The following is a 19,271-nucleotide window of genomic DNA, read 5'->3' on the forward strand; positions in this document are numbered from 1 at the left end:
AACCCCTCTTTTTTTTGTTTTGTTTTGTTTTGGTTTGGTTTTTTTTTTTTTTTGCTAATATTTATAAACGGAAGGAAGACGCTGAAGTTTTTGAACTAACATCGTTCGGGCGATCTTAAAAACTCAGTTAATAAACCGAAAAACTCAGTTAATAAACCGACAGCCTGTTTTCTGGGAGCACGCAAGGCAATAACGTTAGGGCTGCAGACCGCCCAGCACCTTGAATTCACATCCACAGAACAAATCACTGCCCAGCTCTGGATTTAGGCCAGATTCTTGAGTGGTGTAAACAGACACAGCTTATGGAAATAACAGCAATAAAACGCAGCTGAGAATCTCAAGTATTTTTATCTAAAACTCAAACTGCCTAACATTTGTCTTGCATTATCAAAGGTTACACTTTATTCATGAAATCCCTCCCGGTATAAAACTGACGGTGCATACTAATTCTTCTTAGAAATGAGTTTACTTGCACTAATTGATTTATTTTCCCAGCTACGTCAGAGAGCTGTCCACGGCAGTATTTCCGAACAGTGAAATATCACAACTTCATAGCAAGAAAGTGCTTAAACAGATCAAACACGAAGTCAGAAGATGTAGAACCTTCTTGGAAAGTTACAGATTATTTTTTATTTCTTCATGTATTGAGTAACGTTAAATAAAACAACTTGTTTGTTCTTGCCATCAAGGAAATGAGATCAGGCTATCTCAACCTTAGCGTGTCGTCAGAAAGAAGTAAATATCAGTCCAGTTGTGGTTTTGAAGTGTGCAGTCAGCAGGTCTAACCCACATTTAAAGAAAAGTATATTGTTAAAGCAGCTATAAAACTTGGAATGCCCATGAAATGTAAATACTATACAGCCCAGTCTTATCAGCTTAAACCATATTTAACCACTTTATAGTGGAATACAGACAAGACATATAAATGAACAACGGGGAATAAGTTACCAAAGCTCAGGGATTACCAAAATAATGTTCAATCTTTTTACCAATTAGATGGTAACCGCTTCTTTGTAATCTCTGGAAGATCTAGTGATCATATCTAAATCTGGTCACAATTATCAGCATGACAGACTAGTCCTTTTTCAATCAATATTTTCCAATTAATATTAAAAGACCAAGGTTGCCACCCGCAAAAAGTCCTACACCTCAATAAATTCATGTTAGATGTTTAATTAATAAAGATCAGCTTTTCCCTCTTTGTTTTTTAAGAAAAAAAAACAAGATGGGAATAACTTGGGAGTGTTTCCTTAAGTGAATTAACATCACTGCCTCAATCACAGGCATTTATTTTCCAACTGAGGAGACTACAAAAAAAAAAAAAATTTAAAAAAATCCACCGATAAGCGAGATGCCTTTCCTAACGCAACAGAAGCAGGGATGCTGGTTTCGTGTAGAAATAAAAACTACCGAATAAAGATACCCAGTACTCATTTTCAAGAACCTGTTAATATATTTGGAGGAAAGAACACTTGCAATGCTAAGCTGAGTTACTAAATTGAAATGCCCTATTTTTATTGTCTACTGGGAATCTCCAGTCTGCACCACTGCTGGCCACGTGGACTAGAGTTTACTTTTTGGGCACATATTAAAGTGAGACAGTTCAGAGTTTATTAGCTCAGGGGGGCAGCAGATTATTGGGAGGACATGATCAATAAATGGGACCATTTATGAAAGCTCTTCTTCTGAGCATTTAAAATAGTGCTTTATTTTTATTTTACTGCAGCTGGCATATCCCCGATCTGTGCAAACGTATGCAATCAAAATTGAACTAAGAGCAAACAAACTCATCTCCTTTCAGATTTTGTCACTTTCTGAAGATTTTCTAAAAAGACTTCAATTTCTACTAGTCCTCTGTGGATGCAAAAAAAGTTACCATTTTGCACTCAAATTTATTTCTGAAAACCAGAAGTAATGGGCACACCAGATTGGCACCTGAAGTAAAAAGAGCTTATTAAATATGAATTAGATACAGCTGCAACAAGTCCTTTGAGCAAAGGGAGTAATAAAAAGCAATATTCTGAGCAGAAAAAAAACCAATCTCACGGCACAGCCCAGTCCTGCTGCCCCCTGTGTTTGCATGGTCGGGGGGAACAGCTTTTGGGTGACGTACGGACATCGTCCCCGCAAATTAATTCTCCTACAAAAGCTGAATACAGTCCCCACTGCTCTTTCAAACCTCTTTTTAATTATTTATTTTTTAAATTTTTAGGCAGCTATAGCTGTCGTTCAACTCGAATAAATATGAAATAATGGTAGCAGAGAGAAGTAAACCCTAATCTTTCCCTGTGCGTCAGGATTACTCTCTGAAAATACCCCTTTCAGTTCACACTTAAGCTGGATTTAACTACGTATTGTCTAAACGAAGTCCCTCTCAATTTTTGGTGTAGTCACCCTCAGAACGCTGCTGTGAAGGAAGAATTACTATTTTTTTCTGCTTCATGAGAGGCAAAAGACAGAGCGATTCCCTCTTGGTATCACGCTCCTGAACTCCTGCATCCCAGAATCCATGCTAGATCCTAAATATGCAAAATTTTTGGCCAAATCCCTATGAGGTTCCTAGTCCCGCACCTCAGTTCACCACAGAGAAATCCTTAGCTCAAGCAAAACCCAAATAACTTTAGGAACGATCCATGGCCCATGTTAGGAAGAAAAACACATCCTTTGCCAGGCGAGTGCTATTTTTCACGAATTCCCCGCTGATACGGCGTTCCCTGCTAAGGCTCTCTACCTCGCAAAAAACAATTGAAAAGAATTTTGACACACAGTTTAGGGGGATGCCAGAAATAAGACTACTGAGAGCAAACCTTAATTTTTGTCCTGCTCCGTGTCCTTTAGAACAGAGCCTTGTCGCGGCACCGCCTTTTACTTTTACCGTTCCCGAGTATTTAGCCCCGATCCAAGCTCTACCCAGCCGTGTTCCACACTTTAGTGTATTTTTGTATTTTCACCGTTCAATACACAGGCCCATCAATATGTAGCACCGTCCTTCACTCCACAATATTCAAATCTTGCTCCGTCGACAGAATTATTAATTTCTTCAAGGGCCTTTCTAAAGAGCTCATCACTACGGTATTTAAGTGCCTCGAAAGCATTAAGTACATTCCCCTCTCACAACACCCTGTGGTGGTGTTATTACCCTGTTCTGCGGATGAGAACCGAGACGATGGAGAGATCCAGCTAAAAGGATCTAACACTGGGTGCTCCCTCTGGGAAGCCTATTACCTGGTTTTTTGTTTGGGTTTTTTTTTTTTTTTTTTCAGTATACGAAGCTTTCTGCAGCCCTTTATGTGTCTCCAGCGCAGCTCCGATTGATTTCCCTGACAGACCTGGATGCTCAACACACCTGCAAACCCAACCTTTGCCTCCCAGAGCAAGGAAGGACACACAATTAATGACCGCTCGGAGGAAGTTTGGTTCAAAAGACTTATCAGAACTGACGAGGAACTGGGAGGAAAGGCAGCATTACATTTAATTCTTTCGGGAACCTTCATCACGACCTCACCCTTTCGCTCGCCGCAATCCCTGCCTCGCTGGCCACATGCCTCCCAGTTCCTGCAGCCAAAAGGACAGAGGTCCTCTGGACAAACACCACCTCAATCCTCTGAGCTAAATGAGACGCAACTGCTTTGGGGAAAATAGTATGTGATCACATAATTAAAGACTGCATCGTAATGCATATACACAAAGGAGGTTAATTAAAGTTGCCTGTGCGTTTCTTAACTCCTAATTCCATTCTCTGTAATCACGCTGACTCCATAACCATAGCCAGTTGAGTTTACAGAGCCAATGACAGCGGCAGTGAATTTCCATTTTTTATGTGGACCAGTCATTACTGGAGAAGAAGAGGCACATTTTGCCACTGGCCGTCGCAGATATTTGCTGACAGCGGAGTTATGCTGAGACTCAAGAATTAGGGATTCCACCCCACGTCCTGCAAGGGAGGGCTTCCTACTGGAAAGACCTCCTAGCCCCGCGACACCTGAGTGTTTCCCGCTCGTCGTGGTCCCCTCTAGCCTGCCCCTTCGCCACCAGCATCTGGTGGGAGCAGATCTGTCCCTTCTAGCCCTGTGATACTCATCATGGGAAAAGGTGAGTTACATAAAAATGAGTAAGCTAATAAATAGGCTCTCCTGGTTAAAAGCTAAATGATTACAGCGGCTAGGCCAGGCTGGAAAGGACAGAAGCAGCTCGTAAAAGAGTCACTGCATGCACACCTCCATCAAGAAAGCAGGAAGAAAGGCTGAGCCGTTTATAAACCTACCATTGAGAAAGGGACCCATGGGGGGATCAGTCACTCTGTTCACAGAGCTCTTAAGCTAATTCTTCCCATCTCCAAGAGGCTGCATCAATTTTAAGGCCATATCCATGATCCTCCCAAACCACGAGCATCTTTTCAAGGACTTTCTGATCAACGCGGTCTCTTCTCAGACTTCAAGCACCTGCCTACGGGCTTACACACGGGCTGGTGGGCAACCAGCCTGCAAACTGTAGGCTCCTGAGAAGCACCAAATGGGCCGACCTAACGGTGGAAAAAAACCTTCCTACCCCACTGCAAGTAGGGAAGAAATGGGAGAAAAGAGAAGGTGATACAAACAGAGGGAGCAAGTGGAGTCTGAGGGGACCGAATCTGGTGGGTTGAAGAGGAAGGGAAGAGGATGGGGCAGAAAGCACAGAGGGAAGACGTCCAAGGGAAGAGAGAGTAAAGAGAGTGGGTGTTAAGAAAGAAAATTAAAAAGGAGAAAAAGGGGAGCTGAAACAGGCAGGGCAGAAAGCTGAGATACAGTCTGGGAGAGAGCAGGAAGACACAAACTAAAGAAGGGGAAGAGCACGCAGCTTGGGGTGCAATGAGATGATTCAGAGGAAAATGGGATTGAGAGAACAAGTATACCGGCAAATTCAGTGCCTTGATCTTCTGCTCCCCCAATTTCAGCAATTTCTGAGTTAAAAAGAAAAAAAAAAGTAAAGCAAGTGTGAATACTGACATGGGCCTAACCCCAGAGCACACACACGAGAGAAGACGGAAGCACACTGCAGCAAGGAGGAAGACTCAAGAAAAAAGGGTAAACAGACAAGAAAACGGACATGTCACAGGAAAGCAGCCAGTTAGTGGTCAATAAAGTCAGTGGTTTACAACAGAGATCAAAAACAAAACAAAAAAACCCAACAACAACAACAAATCAAAAAGAACAGCAAGCCCAGAGTACATGACCACTGAAAAAAAATAACACAACGTTGGTTCTACCAGAGGAAGGGTAAGGCTTAGTCTGAAGAAGGTCCAAGGTATTTGCTCTTTGCTTAGAGGAGACACAGGACCACTGCTCCTTCTTCAAAAAAGACTTTTACCAAAACAGATCAGGTGAGCACATACCCAAGTAACCTGTACTTATGACCATGGAACAGACTTGGAAATTTCCTCCCTGTTGTTGACCTCGAGCAGCAGAACAGCCCCACGCACTGTATATTGTTCTCACTTGTTTACTAAGAAAACAGCGATTCATAGTTCTCGTATGACACGTGGAGAGCGGCAACAGCGAGGCCCCTGAGACAAGATTTTCCAAAGTCACTAATGACTCTGCAGGCTCCCCTTCGCTGGGGTGACTGATTTTCAGAGCACACTGTGAAAGACCAGGCTGTTTAAAGCTCTTTCCGTGAAGGTATCAAAAAAATGTGCAATTGCAAACTTCAAGAGTTACTTTTGAAAGTATTGGCCTTGGCCTATCTCTTTAAAGTTTTCTTATTTAAAATTAGATCTTCCTATTTGAAACCATTTTCCTTTGAATCCCTCTCAGCCTGTCCCAAAAATGAGCCTAGTCCAGTTCCCACTACTAAATGCCAATTCTCATTATCGTAACTCTCATTTGGATAACACGCTACTACCCATTACTGCCCACCGACACACACAACGCTGCTCCGAGCCAAAGTTCTTATCATTAACCTTAATGACCAGAAAACACCCAACAGAAATGAGTCTGTACTAATTTCTAACAACCAAACACGCAGTGGCCTGTAGTAAACTGGCACAAATTTCATCAAATGGAAATGCCTCATCTCCACGAAGATCAAATATGTTAAAGAAAACCAGAAATCAATGTATTTTATCTTGTATCTCTGTACGTTGATGCATACATGCATCCTCATTCAGAACATACACATGTATGGATATGTATATAACATAAGTATATGTTATATATAGCTTTATATAACATATAATTATATATCAACTTTCTATAATATATTAAATATGAATACTATACCAGCCTCCGTTAAAGAACCTCCTTTTCACAATGCATGTTTCCCACCAAAATGCATTAGGAGAATATTAAGCTTGGCAAGTCAAGCACTCAAAAGCTAGGAAATGCTGAAATTCCACTGGCTGTACAACCCTGCACTGGTTCTCATTTCGTACAGCCTTTAATTGCATAACCCATTCTTTATTTTCCTACGGGAACTTTATTTTCCTTTTTTCAGTGGCCATCACTGAGCATGTTCAGCGAATGAACAACTCCTCAGTACCTCGCTTTACCCCCATCATCCACTGCCTGCCCTACACCTTGTTTAAAATACGCGATTTAAACTGTCCTCTGACCACAGAATTATTAATTCCTCCAGAGCATTTCTGTGGCACTCTTCACTATCGTATCCTAGGGTTTCCAAATTACATCTCCACAACACCATTTTGAGCTGAGGAGCTTTTGTTATTCTTACGATACAATCAACTCAAGCCAAGAGGGCCCATTCCCTGCTTGCTTGGAGCACCCGGGATTTCAGAGGGGCCAGGACCATTCATTACCAGCACAGTTCCCCTTGACTTGTCTACAGGTGGGTGCACTCAAAGCTTCCAGAAATCAAACCCCACCAATCCTGGGTCGGAAATCAGCAATCAAGGAATAATGCCACCTCCAGTACATTCTGTTGAAGGTACCTTCCCAACATTGCAAAGAGCTTCCAATGGAGGCAGAAAGAAATGTGGGTTCTTCAAGGAATAACGCCACCTCCGGTACGTTGGGTTGAAGGTACCTTCCCAACATTGCAAAGAGCTTCTGATGGAGGCAGAAAGAAATGTTGGTCCCCAAAAGGCTGCCCTTCCCTTTCCTACAGGCTACTAATTCAGTTTTCAGCTCCTGTAATAGACGACACAAGGTCCCACGGGTAATCTGGCTGCCTGAACTACGCAATAACAACTCTCACCCTGAAAACTCCATCTCCATCTCCTGTCCTTCAGCTGGTTTTCACGTCCTAGACAGTCTTCATTTTCGCCTAACTCCACATTGCCATCTCCCTCTTTGCCATCGACCCCGGGCATCTCTCTTCCGTGTGCCCGTGGGGCAGCTCCTCTCCCTCCCGTTGGGCTTCCATCATCAGGAGTTTGAGTCTAAAAGAGGAAGTTTTGCTTTCCAATACTACCATCTGCATCAGAATGGGCCCTGGTCCTTGGGGGAGCCACAGCAGAGGATGCTCTCGCTGGGCTGTGTCCATACAGGCAATTTTTACTGACCAGCTTTTCTGAACTACAGTTGACAAGATTGTGCTATTAACACAACTTTGCTTTGAAAAATTTTTCAAGGGGATGGAACCTTCTTCCCATAAGACATTTTTTTAACATGGATAAAACAACGCTTTATCCAACCTAATACAGAGAAACGGTTGAGCAGGGATTTTTTTGAAGTAAAAAAATAAAAATAAATATTACCCTGAGGCAGAGAGCTGATGGAGGAAATCTCAGCTCAAACAATGAAATACTAGCAAAGTTGCAAAACCTTTGAAAATATGAGCTTGTAATAAAAAATGTTAGGCAAATTTAATTACAGTTGTTCCTGCCTGAGTAGTTGCCCGTAGTATCCCTCCTCTGATGCTGTTTTATGAAAAACTAATTAAAAAAATATTCCAAAGTGAAATTTATACTAAAATATACTTATCTAGGAAAAACTTAAATATAAAGTAATAAAAAAATTGCTTATATATCATTATACAAATGAGACTTGTCTGCATATATGAATAGATTTCAAAAAAAAAAAAAAAAGAAGTGTCAGTTTCAGTAGAGGATTTGTTAAGAAAAAAAAGTACAGCATGGATCCAAGAGAGTTAGGAGAATGAAATGAGACATGTAAATCACTGTCTTCATTTTTTGATTGCATGATCCCATTTATGTAAAAAGCAGAATCCGCCCCTCAGGACTAGGCTCTGAAAGATATGAATCAGTAAAGACTCAAGCCTTTATCCGTATCGTTATTTTTCAGTTACATTCACATTCTCAGTTGCCAGTACAGTCTCTGAACGTGCAATAGTTAGAATCACAAAACCCGCACTGCAAAGGTTTGCATAAAAATGAATTAGCTTTCATCTCCAGAGAGTACGCATCCTTCCAGGTCACCACGGAGGCCACTGGAGGTGCGGCTGCCACGCTGGAGCTCATTCCCCAGCTCCGCTTTCCCATCTCACCAGCATAATCAATGTCGGTGACAAAAAGGAATTGTTCCATCAACTCTTTTACGAGACCGTCACAAGCAGCCTCATTCACTGCAATGACACTTATGAAGCAGCAAGTAGCTGACATCACAGGCTCAGGGGCCGCATTTACATTAACTGGAGAAAAAGAAGTAATCGAAAATAGCATAAATTACTCCACTGTCATTTAACAAGTAACTTTTTGTGTTTTTCGTCCCCTTAGAAATTGCGGTGCCAATCAACCAAAGAAGGTGCTCCCGGACCGCGGCACCTTTCCCTCGGCCACAGCGGCGGGAGAAAGGGGCTTTAAAAGTGAATGAAGGGCACGTGACAGACACATCAGGGCACCGGGAGCCTCGGCGTGGAAAAGAAACGCTCTGCAAGGACCCGCCGCCCACGAAAGCGTATGCACGCACAAGAAATTTTAACCACAGAAACTGCCAAACTGGCCAATATTTCTTACATCGTTCAGCTGCTTATTGCGGGCCGGGATGATGGCATTGGATAGTTGCTTATTCCCTGCCTTTAGAGCCGCATCTCTTCTTGCTTGTTCAAGCAGAACTCTTGCTCGTTCTTTAAGTTCTTCCTGTCTTGACAACATTCGTTGCTTAAAAATAAAGAAATATAATTAACAGCAAGGCAGCCTCAGGGTACTTAACATTTATACAGTAGTTAATAGCCAGGAGCCTTCCTATATAATAAAAGGTCAGGAGTCACACGGATTACAGCTTCATGAGGTGACAGAGCATTCTACAGAAATGAAAAGTAAAGATGATCAAAATGTAAAATTAAAAAAAACTCATAGGCCTTTATAATGTAAATAAGAGTTCTCTCCCCTCCCCTTAAAACTTAATTTCTATCAACATTTAATGCCTTTAAACTGCAACTGTGGAAAAGAAATAATTGGCTTCATGGGAGCTATGTTAAATGTGCTATGTGTTTACTTATTTACTTTAATATGTATGCAAATATAATGCTTCGTTGGCTACTTATATGGGTATCGCTCATTTATAACTTAAACCGAACACAGAGAGGCTGGGTAGAAGGCAAAAACCCGGCAAAAAATATCTGCTTCTGCTTCATTTGTGAATGTCCACAAGGAAGTCCTTTCTTCATACACGTGACCAATTATATGGCAGAGAATTAACAGAAGGGGAGCTTCTCACGTGCGGCGTGAGCTCCCATACGTATATACTCCCAGACATATATACTCCCATACACATATACGCCCCAGTGCTGACTTCTCAGTCAAGGTCAACCGGGAAGACTCTGGGACAATGTGTCTCTAGGTCTTTACATGAGCTACAGCTGGGACAGAGGTTGCAGGTTGTGCTCCTGCAACAACCATGGGGAAATGGAGATCATAGAATCATAGAACGGTTTGGTTTGGAAGGGACCTTAAAGATCATCCAGTTCCAACCCCCCTGCCCTGGGCAGGGACACCTCCCACCAGACCAGGTTGATCAAAGCCCCATCCAGCCTGGCCTTGAACCCCTCCAGGGATGGGGCATCCATGGTCGACTCTAAGCAACAACTGAGTGCCCAAGGTTAAGATTGAGGCTCACATCTGAGATTTTATTACTGTGTGCAAATGCACAGAGAACTCACAACAGAGAATGGTTTTTGAGGTCATCTCTTCCTTTTTCTTGGCCTATTACACCCTTGCACATGAAAATCTTGGTAGAGAAGACATCCTGTCTCCCCCTGCTCTATTATTCCGTACGGGCCAAATTGTTCCTTCCTCATCCAGTACAAAAAGATGATGATGAAGAGAAACTTCATGAGCCTTTACTGATAAAAGGAAAGAAATTTAGTCGCCTATGGAACTAATATTTGGCCACTCTAACCCATCTATGGACTGCTTCTCTTGCGACAAAGTGAATCTTTATGGTGCCCACTCAGCAAAAAAACTTAAGAATACTTGAAGCAATCCACACTACCAAACAACTGGCTATATTCTTTTCTTATCAGACCTAATGGCACAAAGCCAAACAAAGCCAAAACTCAGGAAAGCTCTTCACAGGGGGAAAAATTATAAGCCCGCTTTGGTATTTCTGTAAACAGGGCTGATAACATTTTTTACATATTTTTGTGATGATACGCTTTACTGATAATACTCAGCATTTATGTAATATTCAACTTTCATCCTCACAATAAATCTGCAAGGTAGGTGGGTGTATTCTTTTTATCTTTATAGAAAGGAAAACAATATCGTGGTTAAGTAACGTGCTCAAGGCCACTCAACGAACAGCGTAACTTAATATTCTGGAGTTTCTACCTCCCCATCATGGCTACGTTCACGAGGCTCTGTGGTTTCTCAGACAAGATTTTGAAATACATTTGGTATGTTTTAAGGTAACTCAAAACGTCACGTTTTTTTGAATATGGATCAATGAATTGATAAGTCTTTTTCCAGTTTTTGCTTCAGTACGCAATACTCAGAAGAAAGGTGGCAAAAGCCTTCAAGCCATTTTCTTTAAGCTGGTTGAGAGTACTACTTTTACTTCCTTTCATCGGAGAGAGATTGGAAAGACTAACAGTAGGACAGTTCCTACAAATGAATTTTTCAAGCAACGGCTCTCTTTCAGCATCACCCACTTTCAGTCAAAGTATTTATTGCCCGACAATAAAGTTAGGCCGCCCACCTTGTCATTTATGCTGAAGACATGATGTAAATCACAAATGTGGAGAAAGAACTTGAAGAGCATCTCCATCCTGACTCACAGGCACAAAGAAAGTTTAAATTTCTTACCTGGGCTGTTTTTGCAGTTTGATCTGCATGATTTACAGCCGTTCTGGCATCGTTCTCTGAATCAGATTCTGTTTGCCTCGGAGAAGCATGTGGTTTCTTTGCAAGGTCCGTATCCTTATTGTAGGAGTAGTCCAGCTTAGAAGTTGGAGATAAACTCGGCTTTGTGACAGGTGAACCGGGATCTGCTCTTGTGCTCTCTATGGATGCTGTACATCCCAGCTTGTCCGGCTCAGAGAAACCAACGGGACTGTCTGAGCTCTGGTGTCTCTTCTTGTCATTATCTTCGCAAGCGACGGTGGGAGAGGCGTCCTCTTTTTGATCGCTGACATGTGCCAAGTCACTCAAGTCTAAAGTGTCAGCCACCAGCAACTTCTTCCTCCCCAGCGCCGGCGGCGCTTGCGCGGCGTCCGTACCGCTGCACTTCCCAACCTCTTCGGAGGCAGAAGTCCTGCCGGAGCTCTGCTGGGATTTCTGCGGGTCCGTATCGCTTCGAGTCCTGCGAGAAGAAGGGGAAGCCGTGCTGGGGCTCAGGTGGTCATCGGGAGTCTGGTGCTCGCTCTCAGATTCGCCCACGCCGCTGTCGTTGACGAACACGGAGTCATCCTGAGAAGCAAAGTCCGCCAAAGCGCTGTCCGGGGGATGCAGTTCCGGCTCCCGGTTCAGGTCGTTCAGCTCCGCGTAGAATTTCTCCTGGTCGACAGAACTGTTTGTGTCTGTCTCGTAGTTACCCACTTTGTACGTGCTTTTGCTGCTGTTCTCCTCTATCTGAACCACGTTTAATTCCTGGCCACAGAAGTGCGCCCTTATTTGATAGAGATAGGTCATAACAGTCAGTTTGTCGGGTATCGCTAATAAAACCATGTCAGAAGGTTCCAGCAATCGCGATATTCCTAAACTGGCAAACCCATCGTATGCCTTTGAAAACAGACAAAATAAGGATTACAATGCGGCAGTTTCTTACGTATCATAACATTTCCAGAATGCAAGAGGAATTTTCAGTCAAAATAAGCAAGCCTAAAACATACCCAGGAAGAGTATGGGCTCAACTCTATTTCTTATTCTTTTGGCTTCACTGCGGTAGTTACTATTTTTTGTTGCACAATCCAACTTGAACTCACCGAGTTTTCCTGATGGCTTCTAGAGCTCTCCCAGGGTATCTCCATAGCAATGCACATCGAGAGAATATCACCAGCAAAGACACTTAGATGGCATTGTTTTAAATATTTTTAATGTGCTACCAAACTATAATAAAGCCTTTGGTTACTCACAACGATGCCACTTTCGTGAGTGAAAAGAGGTTGATGAGACTGCAACTTAAAAGCTCTTCTGTTTGCACTAAGAAAACCTACCGGTATCTTCAACGGTTCTCATTCGAGTAGTAGGAAACCAAGCAAATAAAAATAAAGTGCAAGAGTTGGACCAGAAAAAAGCAGCTAAGGGATGGCTTTTTAAGATAAGGAACAAAGATACAAGAAACACGATCCTAATCCATCTTGGGCTTTATCACTGGTGATCAACCTCCCCCCTTCTACTGGTCACGTAATTGCAGTGATTTGTGCTGATGAAAAACTACATCCAGATAGCCAAAAAGAACATCACCACAGATTACTTGACACAAAACACAAATCGTATTAATCCAGCAAACAAATGCATCTTCAAAACGTTCATTGACACTAAATTTATGAGAATAGGAGAGTGAATGTGACTCCTGCTTCACTTTTCATTTCTAAAAGCCGAAGAGTTTGCAAGCCTCCCGCTTTGTGAGGCCACATTGTCTTCTTTCTGCTAGCCCTTTAAGTGAGTGGCCTTGGTGCATCAGGTTTTTCTAGTTTTGAAGAATTAAAGCCGTTTCTCAATTTACAATTAATTATTGCTATCCTGGATTAACCCTGGAAGACAATATTGTGTTTCAAGGAAGCCTTTAAAAAGGCCTCCTGTCAGCGTAGACGCACTTCGTTAAAGCCCTTGGAGCTCTTCCCCCCTGGTGATTCCGCAGCTCCTTTTCACCCTCTTCTGAAGGGGGCTAAAACATTCCCAGTCTGTTCCTACACCATTTTGAACAAAAACGGACGTTAAATTTAGGACACGGACAAGAACTTGTCCTTTCACACACATCGCTGGCTTCAACGCTACCCAGTTTCATGCTAATTCCTTGATTTATTTAGTTTTAGATGGGTGGAAGAAAAAAAAAAAAAAGAAAAGAGAAGTCAATTATGATTTTTTTATCCTCTTGGTTTTCATACTGGTAAATGTTCAACAGTGAGTGGGAACATGGGTCTAGCCTGGCCAGCTCCCAGCAGAGCCGGTTATTTGACTTGCTCTGAGAAAAGGAGGAGCTCCCATTCCCATTGCCATGTCATTCCCTAGGCGGGGGGGTCAAACAGTTTCCATTTTTAACTCCGCTCCCAAGAGCTGGAATTTATCTTCCTCAAATTTTGCATGCTTCCCCTCCCCTCCTGCTCAGGTATAACTTGCCAAGGTGCTTTTGGTGAAGAAATTTTTATATCACTATAACAAATGATTCAGAGCGTTTATCTAGACATAGGAATTATCTGAATAATTTATTTTTGGGTCCTTCTGGCTCTCCCTGGGCAAAATGATTTGGCTTAAGATCCCTGCTGGTCTTTGGTGGGGTATCGCTTCTTAGATGTGGTGTTGGGGGATATGGTGTAGGGGAGAACTTTGTAGGGTAGGGTTGATGGTTGGACTCGATGATCCCAAGGGTCTTTTCCAACCTGAATGATTCCATGATTCTATGATTACGAGAGACTGCTGTGCCATTCATAAAAGCAGAGCTGTGCTTAGACATAGGAGTAAAAGCAGCAGAAAACATAAGTGCTGTATTTGCTGATAAAAAGCAAAGTATCCAGAATAGCAGAACAACGATGGGTGGGAGGGAATGGAAAGAACTGGGACGGTAGAAGAGGGACCACCATTTACTGGGTGTTGGGACACGGAGCCGGAGGAGCAGGACCAGGCTGGACAAGGAGGAGAGGGAGAGGAGAGAGGTGGGACAGAAGAGAGACAAGGAGCACAGAGAATGGAGAGTCAGAGGAGAGGAGTGCGGGGATCCGGGGGGCAGCCCCAGCCGTGGCAGGGACCGCTAACGATGAAAAACAGGCTGGGCCTGAAAGCATGGCAAAAGCTGGCCATGTTCTTCTGGTGGCCAAAGGTAACAGCGGGACGTGCTGTTTGATTAAGTGGGTCAGTGCTGATTCAGTGGCACAAATAACCTCTTACCCCACGCTGGAGGTAGTGGGAGTTACCACCTGAAGAATGAAAGGACCTAAGGATGGGCTCAGCAGTCCACAGCAGCCAAAGCCCATAGACATGAGTTGGCCAGCAGGGCGAGGTGGGGGATTCTGCCCCTCTGCTCCGCTCTGGGAAGACCCCCCTGCAGTGCTGCCTCCAGCTCTGCGGCCACCAACATCAGAAGGACATGGACGTGTTGGAGAAGGCCAGAGGAGGCCACAGAGATGCTGGGAGGGCTGGAGCCCCTCTGCTGGGAGGACAGGCTGAGAGAGTTGGGGGGGGTTCAGCCTGGAGAAGAGAAGGCTCCGGGGAGTCCTTCGAGCCCCTTCCAGTCCCTCAAGGGGCTCCAGGAAAGCTGGGGAGGGACTCTGGATCAGGGAGGGGAGCCATAGGATGAGGGGGAAGGGTTTGACACTGAAAGAGGGGAGATTGAGATGAGATCTGGGGAAGAAATTCTTTGCTGTGAGGGTGGTGAGAGCCTGGCCCAGGTTGCCCAGAGAAGCTGTGGCTGCCCCATCCCTGGAGGGGTTCAAGGCCAGGTTGGAGGGGGCTTGGAGCAACCTGGTCTGGTGGGAGGTGTCCCTGCCCAGGGTGCGGGGATGGAACTGGGTGATCTTTAAGGTCCCTTCCAATCCAACCCATTCTATGAATTCTATGACCTGAACTCTTTCATACTCTTAATTTCTTATTTATATGCTGATAAAACGAAATACTAGGATCATCTCCCAGGGTCTGTAAAATGACAGTGGGGACAGTGTTTCAGAGTTGCCAGGAGAGGCACTTGCTTAGAATGGGTAACACTCCAGCAGAAGGAGTGAATTTGGAGCGATGGATGTTCTCAATGGGGCTGCCATCGCTTTTCACTGTCAGCTCGGTTCTTCTGGTGATGCTCAGGATTAAACACAACAGTCTTCCACTGATGCCAGATACCCATTTCCCATCCCCTCTCCTTCTCCTTCTGGATGATACACATCCCTGTTTCTCTCCTTTTAAAGCACACTAGATACCTAGGTTGGCACGCAAATGTTTTACAGTCATTAGTTCTATAATTAGCCATGGTATGTTTTGTACGTGTCCATAGAGCAGCACGTGATGGGTTCTCCTTCACTGCTAGAAAAGGCGGGGGCTCCTGGATATTCCAGTATATTTATAAATGCCTAGTGTTTCTAACTAGTTTGTAACTCTGTATTAACAGACTACATTTCCCAAGTCCAATTGTTGTGTTAAACAGGGGTATAACCAAGCCTTGATTTTGCAAATGTTTATCCGCGTGTTTAACTACACTCCTGCATGATCCCACCGAGGTCAAGGAACAACTCCTACACACAGAATTACAGACGTGCCTATGGTTTTGTGGAATCCCATAGTAGAAGTGAGCAATGGACGCCTGTTATAAAAACACGGCTGCCAGCTTCAAGGTAAGGAGCTTTTCCCTTTTATCTCAATGCTACCCCTGTAATTCTGAATTCTTCTGCTTAAACACGTACTCTAAAAGGATTCCTCCCTTGAGGAATGGAATATTTTGTCGAGACAATTGAGTTCAAATGTACTGAGGAATTTAGTAGAAATGGTCAAAAACTGGAAAAAAGGCAAAAAAAAAAAAAAAAAGGCATCACAAAAATGGAAAGTGCCATTCGAACACCCAGAAGATGTATTGTTGCTATTTCCACGCAATAATCCCTCAATGAAACAAGCTTCTCTAAACAATAAAGTAATTAAAACCAGAAGTTCATTATTAGAACCATACTGTTGCGCCCTTCCACGTCTCACCCCTTCATCCCCTCCAAGCTCCAGCCAAGTGTAGTTTAGCAGCTCACATTTCTAAAGTGCAGGACACGCTATTAGCAACGTGAAAAATTTCTGTTCTTGCTAAGGGACTATACTGCCAGTATGCTGTAATTTTAACACATTTTTAATTACTATTTACTACTAATAAAATCGACATAGTAAATAGAATTAGTTGGTTAACGTCATTGGGAAGGCTATATGGATAGTTAGATATATATGACATTTAAGTAGAACCACGACTCTTTGGATCAGCTGGAACAGTATCCCTGTAACGTTTCTAATTTTCTCAAAGATAATCCTGGTTTCTCTTTTGCTCCTCACAGAAATTTGAATTTTCAATGAGCACAATGCACCAAAAATATATCTGAATTCTGACTAACGCTAATGGAATCTGGAGTTGTTTGGAGGGTTTTCTTTTTTGACATATAATTATATTTTGGAAATTACAATACACACACACAAATACACATGTATTTTCAGGACACTAAACCTATTTACCTATCTCCTGATGAAGTTTTTCCTTTTTTTTTTTCTTTTTTTTTTTTTTTTAACTTACTGACAAGCTGATTGACAGACATCAATTGGGATCCATCAGCACAAGCACCACAGGCAGTTTTCCAACCCGTTCCCAACTATGTAACGCACTGACATATTGGCCAAGATCGGATGTCACAGGTAAATACCCTTTTTTTAGTCAGCATCAGTGGCAGACCCTATTTGGCAAATGCATTATAAAGAAACTCCAGAGACGTGCTTTTTTTGTAACAGTGCATTTCAATGTGTAATTATACACAGTAATTGCACTGAAATAGTTGTCTCTTAAGATTTCCTCTTCTTTTTTTTTTTTTTTTTTTTGTTTGTTTTGTTTTTAAATTAAAATACAAACAAGGTCACACACTTCTAAAAGATATACTCTTATGGGGTTAATCTTTAATCTATGGTCACAGTCACCGCTTTCCTGGGAGGGGAGAAAAAAAAAAAAAGAGGGAAAAAAAAAAAGAAAAGAGATGCTTCAGACAAAGAAAATTGTCCTATTCATCCATAGATGTTATTTTAATTGGTTAGGAGGAAACATTGTCCAACGCGTTACGTATCTGGGTGGAATTTACAGGCAGCCATTGTCGCCAGGGCTGCGTTCATTCCAGCCCGGGGCAGGTGGGGTTATCGGGCAGAACTGTGTGAGACCGGGAAATAAATCTGCAGGAAGCAACTGAGATGCTCAACGTCGCTGTCAGGCGGAGGCTCGAGGGGTGATGAAAGACAAAAAAACAACTGCACAATAACAACAATCGTTACCGCTTCAGTCCTGGGAACTACACCCCGGCGGGGAGATGGGCTAAAAAAAAAAGTTTGCCATCGCGGTTTCATAAAGGAAAGGTGGCTGATGGTACTGCTAATGTTTTTAATGAATAATCTATTCATTCTTTTTTTTTTATAATCCATCTTAATTAGCCCGGACGCTCAACAAAATTTGAAGTACAAAACCATATGGGCACAGAAAACACCGTGATGTCACAGATAATCCACTTAGGTCATCATACGACCCCGTACTATTATGAAAAAGGCATCATTGGCCAAATCACTCCTCAGATAACAGTGGCCCAGAGAGATTTCATTGTTTATAATGCTTAAGGACCATTTTAAAGACAAGCAACTCCCTGGCTAACACATAAGTGTGCGGGCACATTAAAATATAATTACCCTAAACACAAATGAATTTTAATAAAGCGCTTTCAGAAATTCCACATATCTACAATCTAATACTCTTTAGTTATATTTGCTCTATAATACTGAACATAATTTATTCAAAGTATATTTTTATACCTTCATCCCAATTCAATTTAGTGTTTTTAAAGTGGTATAAAAATGAAATCACAGCATTGAGGAGGCAGCTGCTTAGAAACAATTTTCAGATGATCTTCAGGAACAATTTTATTATCAGTGACTCACATGAAGATTATAATTTCTAAACACGTCCCTGGGGCTCAACCGAAGTTTGTAACACATTTAAAGTAGCGAGCAGAAATAAAACATCTTTTGGCGAGCTCCTGCTTCTTCCAGAGAAACTTTTTACACCTTCGCATCACAAAGGCACGAAGAGTGGTCTCAAATGGCTGCCCACAACTACTTTTTTCCAATATTTTGGTTTATTTGCCAAGTATTGCCTTAACACTTTTCATCCTAAACTTTCCGTGCCATGTAAAAATGCAGGTTCTACACCACCCACCACCTCACTGGGCTGCGGAGTGTAGAAGTAGGGGCACAATTTCACCTTTAAAAACACAAAAATTCCCCACCAAAGCAGCACGGGCTCTGAGCGACGCACGGAGCCCCGTTAAAGCAAGAGGAAGAGAAGTCTTGCCTTTGACAAACCCAGGTTTTTCGTTCCGTTTTGATTACATGGCCGACGAGAGCGCCGAGAGGAGCGCTGGCAGAAGGGCGGCCAGCTCTTTCCCCCGCGTCCGCGTTTAATGTAGGGCATACAAATATTAAACTCTGATGCCAGCCTCGCGCTTGTTGTGAATGTTAAAGACCATGACAAACGCGAGTCAATAATGCATCCGATTTGAACCACGGGAGGCTGAATACCTTCTGCGAGCCACGGTTATGACCTTACAAAACAACCACACTTTCCCAAAATTATTAAAAACCCGCAGCAAAGCCAAAACTGAAGATACGTCTTTTATTTTTTTCCTATATTTTTGTTTTCCCCCCTGGAAGTTCTTACCTTTTTGTTGTTCTCTTTAATATCTTGAGGATTCAGGGACTTGTAGTCACTGAGGGGGAAAATGGCACAGTGGGTATGTACAGTATTTGATAAAAGCAGCAGTTTTAAAACAAACCGAATCTAAAAAAAAATTGCCCTACAATAATATTGTACAGTAACCAGCAATTTCACAGCAATTCAATCAACAAAACTAATAGTGTGGAAAATTAAAGGAATAAATAAATAAATAAATAAATAAATCAACACCGATTACATGTTTCATTGCCTGAAGCTTTCCATCTAAAAAAGAAGTTAAGGCAGGGA

The 19,271-nt window shown here is 42.6% G+C and overlaps 1 protein-coding gene across 2 annotated transcripts in view; it reads right to left on the minus strand.

The window, feature by feature from the left end:
- The window catches only part of EHBP1 (EH domain binding protein 1), a 238,442-nt gene that overhangs the window by 65,451 nt on the left and 153,720 nt on the right, over positions 1 to 19,271 (minus strand). For both annotated transcript variants that reach the window (XM_074150615.1, XM_074150614.1), the window contains 3 exons: positions 18,969 to 19,017; positions 11,201 to 12,115; positions 8,912 to 9,055 (listed from right to left, as the gene is read on the minus strand). In XM_074150615.1, the coding sequence (XP_074006716.1) occupies positions 8,912 to 9,055; positions 11,201 to 12,115; positions 18,969 to 19,017 (1,108 nt within the window). The remainder of the gene's footprint in view (positions 1 to 8,911; positions 9,056 to 11,200; positions 12,116 to 18,968; positions 19,018 to 19,271) is intronic.

Source organism: Numenius arquata, chromosome 7 (assembly GCF_964106895.1).
Source record: "Numenius arquata chromosome 7, bNumArq3.hap1.1, whole genome shotgun sequence".
Taxonomy (NCBI): Eukaryota; Metazoa; Chordata; class Aves; order Charadriiformes; family Scolopacidae; genus Numenius; species Numenius arquata.